Source organism: Gobius niger, assembly GCF_951799975.1.
Source record: "Gobius niger genome assembly, chromosome: 8".
In the NCBI taxonomy this organism is placed as follows: domain Eukaryota; kingdom Metazoa; phylum Chordata; class Actinopteri; order Gobiiformes; family Gobiidae; genus Gobius; species Gobius niger.
Window position 1 is genome coordinate 22,840,596 of NC_136859.1, and position 10,323 is coordinate 22,850,918.

Sequence of the window (10,323 nt, forward strand, 5' to 3'; positions counted from 1 at the left end):
TTTTTATAATTGGACTTTAGTTGATGTAAAAAAAAAAAAAGGGGGGGGGGAGAAAGAAAGAAAAGGTGATGACACACACTACTTGATATTCGTGGGTGTTGGCGAGCATGTTCTTATTTGACCAGGAGGGTCCGGAGCTGATTGGGAGACAAGCTGGAGTAGAGGTCTTTAATTACGCGCCTGTCTTTTGGCTTCAGGCATCACTGGCCTCACTTCACAATTAAGACCAGTAGTTAGTGTGCAGCCAATAGACACCGACAGGAGCAGGGGAAGAAAAGGAAGTTTCAAATCAACAACAAAGAGAAATGTAAGCCTCTTTCTCCAGTTATGTAGATGGGAAAGCTTTAATTTGCTTGAACTGGGCCATGCATTTAAATTGACATATCGTCTACTTTTCTTTCTCCCAGTCAAAGGTGGGCAGTAATAAGCTGCATAGCTACATTTGCAAGATACATTTACTTTTTCTCTCAACAAATTGTTGGCTTTTTAAAAGATTTTTTATTTTATTTTTTTTACTTTTTCTTGAGTAAAATTGTTTTCTTAGGTACAACTTCTTTTTTTTTTAAATGGATTTTCATTGTGTTGTAAGAAAATATACAACCCACCCACATCCCAGCCTCTCTCTTCAGCAAAAGGTAAACTAAATCTGCAATAACTGACATAATACAACCAGTTTTAGTCCATGGTCAAGTCCACTTGAGTCAAAATGTTCAAAAAAGGTGTCCTTGTCCATTCAAAGTCACATTTCTGTTATTAATAGGATCTTCTCTGGTGTGCTTTAAAAGTTAATTTGTCCATTGTTGAGCTTAATATTCTTATTATATTCTCCTCTGTTTTGTTGCCAGCAAAACAAAATATTTCCAATTGAGGTTAAGTTCAGTGGAGCATCTCCAAGTTGCCAAATCCTGACATCAGTTTGGTTAATCCTCATACTTCAGAAGTTGTTGTAAAGACATGCTGTAGTTCCAGTAGGATTTTAATCAAACATACAGTAACTCTAATCAAATACAAATCCACAGCATGGGGACCAACTTTGTCTGAGCTGAGCTGTGCAAGTACACCCAAGATCAGTATCCATTTTGTTTTGGTTAGGCGGCACGGTAGCAGGGGTTAGACCAGTTAGAAGGTCCCGGGGTTCAATTCCCGGACCATACAGGGCCTTTAAGTAGAGTTTGCATGTTCTTCCCGTGTCTGCGTAAGTTTCGTCTGGGTACTCTGGTTTCCCTTACCAGCCAGGTGATTTGTCACCTGCCTGCCACCAGCCTGACCCCACATGGAGATGGGTCCCTGGGCACCTGTCTACTGCGGCTGCCCACTGCTCCTACAGGTTGCCTCAGTGGCATTGAAGGGTGGGTCAAATGCAGAGAATGAATTTCCCTACAGGGATCAAACAAGTATGCCTTAACTTTAACCTCAACCTTATTTGCTATAAGGCGGTGAGTTGTCTATTACAGGTTTATACACTACATTAAAGCCTATCTTGGGTGCAGCCTTCGACTGCTCTGCCCACATCTACGTGTGTAACATGTGTTTTTTTTTATCACAGATATATTTTTACAAAGGAAAAAAAAATAACACTATTATCATATATTGTTAATTAAATCACAATCAGAGGTTATGTTTTTCTTTTTTCTTTTTGAGTTATTTCAAGCCATAGTATTCATACTTGATTGCAACTTTTCCTATATGCACCCCACTCCCATGATCAGATGGTGCCATAGGTTCAATATTAGTTTCTACCCCAGTGCCTCATGGCGCCCCCTCCCTCCCGCCTATGTGGGTAGGACTGTACTCCAGTGCCGTAATGGCCACTGCAATGGTAATGTGTTTGGACAGATGGGGAGGCGAGTGCTGATGCGGTGCTTAACTACGCATTTTACAGCTAAACTATTAAAGAGTTGTGCTGTTTACACACCAGCATTTGAATACCTGTCTTCAGGCCAGTTTAATTATCCCGGCCCTTCTGTTATTCCCGCCGCTTTGTTGTCTCTGAGCTTTGCACCAGGCATGAGAGATTTGTTTGCAGCTTCATTAAGATATGGTTCTGGTAGCGGGTTTGCGGGGCGCGGAAAAATTTGTTTGTGCTCAAGTATCTTTGCTGTATTCTCCCCTGCAATGCACCCCCCATATATATACACAGATAATGTGTGCATCCATTTTCTCATAAAGTAATTTAAAGTCAGAAAATTAAAGAAATGCCCCCATGATGCCTGCACTTTGAAATCTCTCAGTCCTCAAGGCTAAGGGGGCGGGGACGTTAAGCGCACCCCTCTGATTCATTGGCAGACCTTTGATTAGTTTATGAGCACTTATAGGCTAAAGGGTTTGCATTATAATGTGTTTTATGGATTCCTTCATATGTTCATCTTCAATGGTATGTTCAAATAGAGCATTAATCAAAGAAAGCGCGGGGCCAGGGCATTTAGCCAGTGAAGCCGAGTGGTGGGCCGCACCGAGACGCTGTGGATGTAGAAGCAGTGGTTTTTAATTATCTGGACGACGTACAGGATGCCGTTTTTGATTGTTTTAATGAGGCAGCTGGCCTATTGTCTCCCCTTAATTCCTCCATTGTTTTTAGAATATGTCATAGTTCTTTATTCTTTTATCAGGTGCTCTGCAGGAGGATTTAGACAATAGCCTTCATTCCAACTGCATTGGCCACTGCACAAAGGCGGCTCACTGCAGTCAGTTAGCAGGCAAACAAGTGCAAATCACCGCCACACTTTCCCCCCCCAGTTTTTTGACTCGTGCAGTGGCCTCTGGCTCCAACATTTGACCCTCTCTTGACACCTGTATTTACATAGATGTTACTAAGCACAATGAGTGGGACTTGTCAAGTATATCAAGTATAACAGAACATGCCAAATTATTCCCCAATACTCCCTTAAATTGAAATGTAGTTATATATTCTAATATTGGTTGTACATAATTCCATAATAAAAACTTTGATCAAGAATATAGATCAGTGGTTCTCAACTGGTGGAGGTTGGGGACACAAGCTGCAACCTAAACCTAAACGATATATTCATTTCAATTTCTAAAAACGTACTGTAGTGCAACCCTGTTATAGTATAGGAAGTTTATCATACATTCCTTCACAGATCTTCACAATGTTCTGTTGCTTAAGGCATTGATCAGAACTGTTTAGCAACAGTCATCAGTCGCAAAGGCACATGTCCCTCATTTGGGTCCTGACACCAGTTGAGAACAAATGATATAGATTTGATTTGTCTTTCTCGCTCCTGGATATTTCGACCATTACAGCCAAATACAAGTAGGAGGAGGAAGTAATAGGTGCTTAAGAAGAAAAGCAAATGTCACGACCTATTTTAACACACTCTTGCTTGTTTATTATGTAGGATAGGTATGAAGAATTGTTAGCTCATGTGCCTACAAACGTATTCATGATCATACAAGACTATAGTGTCACCCTGCTCTGTAACGGCTGGCTGACGATAACAGAGTGCAGTCTCAGTGTTTTGTGCCACACTGAGAAAGTGGGACACATAGTCCTCAAACTCTTCCATTTCTTACTCACAGCAGATGGATGTGTAGCATTTCTTGGCTGAAGGCATATACTGCGCCTTCAAAATGCAATAGGACGTTTTCATCCGGCTACATAATCTACTTCATTTCAGCTGAGTGGAGCGTTCAACTTCTTTGATGTAGATTGATCCAAAAAAAAAAAAAACATTGAAGCCTATCTGAGCATCTTCTCGGATTCGTAATTCTCTTTGTAAGCCTTGTGCTTCAGAAATAAACGCCTCTTCTTCACACAGAGGAGTGCAACTTTTTTGTGTGCCATAAGTTCCCTGCAATTGTCGGTTGGCAGTTTGTATCTACCTTGATGGCAACTTGGGCAGACAGTGGAGAGGAGTTTTGTTATTTTAATTAGGAGATAAAAATTCAAAGGGGCTCTCCAGGCAGTGTGTGGTATGTCAGAATCAGAAAGATGAAATGCGGCGGGCCTGAAGTGTGCGCCGCGTCACACAGATTGCCCGACAGATACGAGCTGCTCTTTAGTGGCGGTGATATGTACACTCTCTGCTCTGCACACACAAATGGCACTCGGAAAGATACCGTATTCTCAAACCATTCGCCTCCTTTGACACATTTGTGCTGCTGTAATTTTTAAGCCAATCCCCTGCAGATAGGAGCAAGAAAGGTTTCCTTGTGAAAATATAGACTTCACCCTGCCCGCAGTCCAGGTCAAATGAGGGGTTTCATAGCCTCAGCGGCGATTATAACAACCTGGAACTAGTGAGAAATTGTGAATTTGTTTAGTGTTCATGCATGTATTTTAGCCCTTTCTTGTTATGTTTGTGGCTGTCGTGCTTGTGTCATGCAGAGCAACAAACAGTTTTGAAGAATAGCCTTTCTGTTTTATCATCTTATCACCTTTCAGTTCTTAAAGCTGGGTAATGCGCTGTCATGTTTTTGTAACGTATTACAATACCTTCACCTGAGCATTTTTATTCAGTGCAAAATGCATTGATTTACAGGATGTGCTGAAGAATCTATTAGATGATAAGTAAAGGCATACTGAGGCATTGTAGACTGAGCCTGAGCTGGTTAATTCCTGGTGAGTTTAGGTTGTGTGTAAACAAGAGTAATCAGTGTAGCACACATGTGGGTCTGTCTCCTTGTGTCCTCAGCCTCCGCAGCTCTCCTCAGGACTCTCTTTGTCTCACAGCAGCCAGGGCGCACATCACATGTCCCCTCTCAGCCTGACACTCCGTCGCTATGTTTGCACATCTTTGAAAGCTAACAGCGTGCTTTAATTAATTGTCCAGCTTTCCTCAGAAACAATGTCCTAATTCTGCCATTTAGTGGGAGCGTATCATAGTTTGTTGTTATCTCACTAGCCAGATTTCTGTAAATAGTCATATTAAAAACTTTAATCTCTTCAGTGGAAAATGAAGTGCAGCTGAAAAGCCTGTCATGTGCAGAGATAAATATTATCTAAAGCTAAAACCTTCACTCTCTGCCTCTCCCCCTCCATCTTCACAGCCCTCCCCTCTCTCTCATTTAATGAATATGTTGAGAAGATTTCAGAGCAATGCTTAATCCCAAAACATAACAATCTAATAGTACAGAGGACCTGTATACCAGCTCACAATGGTACAGCTTATCAAACGTGCTTTCAATGTCAACTGCCAATATTGTGGAAAAATATGGTCTGCATTGTGATCTACTTTAACTACATTCTGTAAAGTTCTTTGCTTCTTCTTTTACACCAAACATCTACTCAAAACAAACATATGCAACATGTATCAACTGGATATGCTATTACTTAACTTACTATTACTTACATTAAGGCAGACTAACTTTCCTCTGACAGCAATCATGTAAGCATTTTAAATAATGTTTCCATCTGTGCTTTGTCCAGGTGGTCAACTATGGTGCACTACCACCAAGAACATGATGGAGGGCGAGGAGCTGGTGGCGTTTGCAGTGGACTTTGACTCTCGTCTACAAGCGGTGAACCACATGTCTCTGAGCGAGGGCATGTACCCAGCGCGGCTGTTGGACAGTATCCAGCTCCTTCCACAGCAGGCTGCAATGGCTTCCATCCTGCCCACAGCTATCGTGAACAGTGAGTGCTCACGCCACAGCACACTCTCTGCTGGAACTAGGCAAGCTTTTGTTTAGGGACACACAATCTCTCGTCTCTGCACTCAGTCACCTGCTTAACAAGAGCGTTGTCTCCGCCGGGCTTAGATTAACCCAGATGAGTCCCTGTGCAGAAGATAAGAGCTATCGACCTTCAAGTTTTGGGTTCACGGAAACAGATTGAGGCTCAAACTAACATGTTAATTGCAAAATACACGCCTCATGCAAATAGTGTGTTTGTTTACTTAGCGAGGGCTATCTGGGTTCAGCTCGACAGGGAGGCTTCTCTAAGCAGATGGTCCAGTGTTCTTGTTTGCCCTTGAGAAAGGGCACCAACCCAGTGTTAGCAGCAGCGATATGCAGGAGCGGAGGATTTGGAGGAAAAGCCTTTTAACATAGGCTTTGAGTCAGAACTGAAGTAGGAAGTGTTGATGTATGTGTCCATGTGTGCACAGTCTTTATCTATACACTTGAAGTGAGAATATGGAAGTGTGGGATAGATTGTAATATCACAACCTCTTTGTCCTCTCTGTGTCTCCTCAGAGGACATCTTCCCCTGTAAGGCGTGTGGAATCTGGTTTCGGAGTGAGAGGAACTTGCAGGCCCATCTGATGTACTACTGCAGTGGGCGACAGAGGGAGCCCGAGACAGTGGTGGAGGACAGTGACACGGGGCCTCACCAAGCAGCTAGCATTTGCCCTTTTCCTCAATGCAACAAGAGCTTCTCTGGAGCCCGAGCCCTGGAAATGCATTTGAGCACCTCGCACAGTGGTAAGTAAATTAGAAAATTACAAAACCAAATGTGCATGTGATTGTTACAATGAAGATGTGTTCATAAAATGCAAACATAGCTGACAGTCCATGAGAAAATCCTATAGAAGGAAAGAGCTTGGCATAATGCATGTGATGCTTCTACAGTTGACTGTAATGCAGAAGTGGGAGACGAGATTCTGAGCATTTCTCCCTTTTATCTTCTTCACAGGTGTCAAAATGGAAGAGAGCCTCCCTCCTGGCACCAGCTTGAAATGTACAATCTGTAACTACACGGCAGATTCTCTTATTACATTCCAGCATCACATCATGTCTCACCTGTCACAGGCGGCCTTCAGATGCAATCACTGCCATATCAGCTTCCAGAGCCACAGGGAACTCTTACAGCATCAGGACTTACACGGGCATGGCAGCAAACTTCACAGAGAAGGCGACAGCACTGAGCTCTCCCCCAGGGGGCCGGAGGAGAGCCTGCAGCAGGCCCGTGCTGATCTGAACAGGAAGGACGCTCTGCTGGGGAGTCCCAAAGGGGGCCTCACCAAGGAACCCAGTACAGACGGAGAGGCTGACAAGGCTGAGAAGAAGCCCATGCTGTCTGTTCAGAAGGGAGAGGCCCACCCAGGCAGCAAGGCCAGTTTTTCTTACACTCGGATCAAGTCCGAGCCCTCCAGCCCCCGACTGGCCTCCTCCCCTGTGCAGCATAACATGCCTACATTTCCCATGGGTCCATTCTTGTCTCAGTTCGCATTCTCCCAAGACATTTCTGTTGTCCCACAGGCTTCTGAAATTCTGGCAAAAATGTCAGAGCTAGTTCACCGGAGGCTGCGCCACGGAGGGAACAGTTACCCCCCTGTCATCTACAGCCCTCTCATGCCCAAAGGGGCCACCTGTTTCGAATGCAATATCACTTTTACTAACCTGGACAACTATTTGGTTCACAAAAAGCACTACTGTAACAGCCGCTGGCAGCACATGACAAAGTCTCCGGACTTTTCTGCCTTGTCTGATAAGGTCCCTGAGGCAGTGAGCCCGAATAGTGGACACAGTTCTGTTAGTATGTTAGCAAGCTGTCACACAACGGAAGCTGACAGCCATCTCATGCAGTCTGCCTGTCTGAACTCCAATGTGCTGGACATGATCAATGCAGGGAAGGGGGCAGATAAGGATCTAGCTGGACAGGTGAAAAAGGTCTCTACTCCTACTGGGACCGAGGACAGGCTCAATGGGAAGCCTTTGGATGGAAAAAGTCCCAGTACAGGTTTAGTGGAAAGTGACAATGACCCAAACAAGACAACTTGCGAAGCCTGCAATATCACTTTCAGTCGTCATGAGACCTTCATGGTCCATAAGCAGTACTACTGTGCCACACGACACGACCCCCCTATGAAACGCATGTCCGCCAACAAGGTCCCGTCCATGCAGAGGACCATGAGGACCCGCAAACGTCGGAAAATGTATGAGATGTGCCTCCCTGACCAGGAGCACTCGCGACCTCCATTGGGACAGCCTGGTTTCCTCGGTGTTCCTCCCATGAACCCTTGTACGTCCCAGGAAGCCGTAGACAACATAACAGACCGCTTCCACCCACGCTGTGACCTGTTTCCCGGCATGGTCCCCAAACATCTGGAGGCCTCTCTGACTGTCACTAAACCTATTCTTCCCAACAAATGCAGTACAACAGAGCAGCAGGAAGTAGATGCTCCAATTGATCTGAGCAAAAAGTGTTCGCCTGTCTCTGACAAAACGTGCATCTCCCCGAAAAGACTCTTGGACTATCATGAATGTGCTGTTTGCAAGATAAGTTTTAACAAAGTGGAGAACTACTTGGCACACAAGCAAAACTTCTGTCCTGGTGGTTCTCAGCCACAACCGCCACAGCCACATAATGAGACGGGGAGCCTGGACACAACTACATTTCCAGAAGTGAAAAGTGAAGCCAATAACAATCCCGATGACACATTTGAGAAAAGTCCAGTCAAATGTGAGAAAAATGGCAATGGAAAGGTGTTGGTGCAGAATGGAGGCATGTTTCCCCCTCACCTGGGGCCTATCCCGGGACTCAAACCTTTTGCTGAGCCCCAGCTCATCCCTTCAAAGGACGAGAACAAGAATGTGTTTCTGCCCCACTGCCTTTATCCCGGAGCAATAAAAAAGATGAAAGGTCCTGAGCAAATATCCCCTTACTTTGGGATAAAGCCCACCGATTATGGAACTGTGGGGGGAACAGCGCAGGGGGAGACCAATGAACAGGAGCAGAGTGTGAATGGAAGTGGTGCTACTGTTGGAGGGGAAACAGGGGGAACAACTCCCCAGCAACCTGCCTCCAATGGCTGCCCCCATCCAGGCAAAGAGCCCCTTCCTCTGATGCCCAAAAATCGCAGCATGGTCATCGTCAATGGGGGACACAAGCCAGAGGAGCACTCAGACACGGCTGCTCCACAGCAGGAGAACCAGCCTCAGCCGGAAGGACAGCCCCCCAGCACCTCTCCCACGTGGGCCAGTGAGAACCAGAGCGACACCAACGAGAACATGTCGCCCTCCACCAAGTCCCCGAGCGAGGATGCAGCGCCAGCAGTTAATAAAGGTGTGAATGGAGCTGGGAGTGGAAAGTACTGCCGCCTCTGTGACATCCAGTTCAACAACCTGTCAAACTTTATAACCCATAAGAAGTTTTACTGTTCTTCACATGCGGCGGAGCATGTAAAATAAGTTCAAAATATAAACTGTTTCTCTCCCTCTCCGAAATTTTCCCTTGAACTTTGAATCCTTTTTCCTCTTTGTTTTGGTACACTGTTGTGTCTGAAATAGTGCATCATGCAGTGCTATCTGCTGCTTGTGGACAATCAAGAGAAGCTTCTTATTTTATTGTTTTAAGACTTAAAAATGCAAACCATTGATTAAAAAATAAAAAAAGAAAGAAAAAGAAATCAAGAATAATATTGGTGCCACTTTCACGTTAATTTATTTTACAATCAGTATTAATAGGAGTAGTGGTCTTAATTTAAATTCAAAATGAAATTTATATCAGAGTTGTTTGTAATGTTATTGTATAGTCATTCTTGTGTAGCACACATATTGTTTACAATGTATTGTACGCTCAATTAAACAATAGACAATACACAATGAGATGCATTTTAGACAAGAATAGCTACTGAGGCACTTGTATTGTATTCTTTTTTGCTGTACCAGTTCCTGTATATGCCCATAATGTGCAGCCTTCAACATGAGTTTGAAGGCGGTCTGGCACCTACCTGCAGAACACTGGGGCATATACGTACACATGGCTTTGCATACATCTGTGGCTGTTTGTCCCTGTCTTTTTTTCTTCAACTCAGATGTGGATGTTTTTCATGAGGATGGCAGCATTCTTGTATAGTACTTGTATTTCTGTTTGATGATACACTTTGGTCTCCCTTTTTGAATTTTGCTCTCAATGCAATACTTTGTAAATGAGGGAACATTACTGAAAGCAGTATTATGATGGGGACTGTGCATATAATTATTTGTAACCCCAAAGGGAAAAAATAGGTTGTACATGACTTTAAGTTTATTGCTGGTGAACGGGTGGGAGGTCAGTGGGGATGCTGATGTAAAATGATCATTCCAATGTCCTGACTGTGGGAGAAAATGTTTCTTAAAACGTTGTTGCTATGCATGTATATGGATGGAATTAAATTCCAGATCTGTTTGGAAATTTTTATTTTGATGTGGTGTCATAATTAAACTTAAATCCTCAGGATAAACACATCTGAGTGGTCTCATTGATTTGTGAAAATCAAAACTGATGTGGAAATATCCATATGTTTCAGATCAGTGACAAGCTGTGTAGAAAAATAAAAGTACAAAAAGAACAAACCCTTATACGTGCACTGGACACAGTTGATTCAGTCTAAGCATATTGAAGGGTAAATGTTGAATTAATGCAAAAAAGAATCCTCT

General features: G+C 43.8%; 1 protein-coding gene across 3 annotated transcripts in view; it reads left to right on the forward strand.

Moving 5' to 3' along the window:
- The window catches only part of zfpm2a (zinc finger protein, FOG family member 2a), a 119,967-nt gene extending 109,849 nt beyond the window's left edge, over positions 1–10,118 (forward strand). For all 3 annotated transcript variants that reach the window (XM_079561755.1, XM_079561753.1, XM_079561754.1), the window contains 3 exons: positions 5,390–5,596; positions 6,157–6,384; positions 6,596–10,118. In XM_079561755.1, coding sequence (XP_079417881.1) covers positions 5,390–5,596; positions 6,157–6,384; positions 6,596–9,093 — 2,933 coding nt within the window. In that variant the 3' untranslated portion in view covers positions 9,094–10,118. The remainder of the gene's footprint in view (positions 1–5,389; positions 5,597–6,156; positions 6,385–6,595) is intronic.
- Positions 10,119–10,323: the final 205 nt, after the last annotated feature.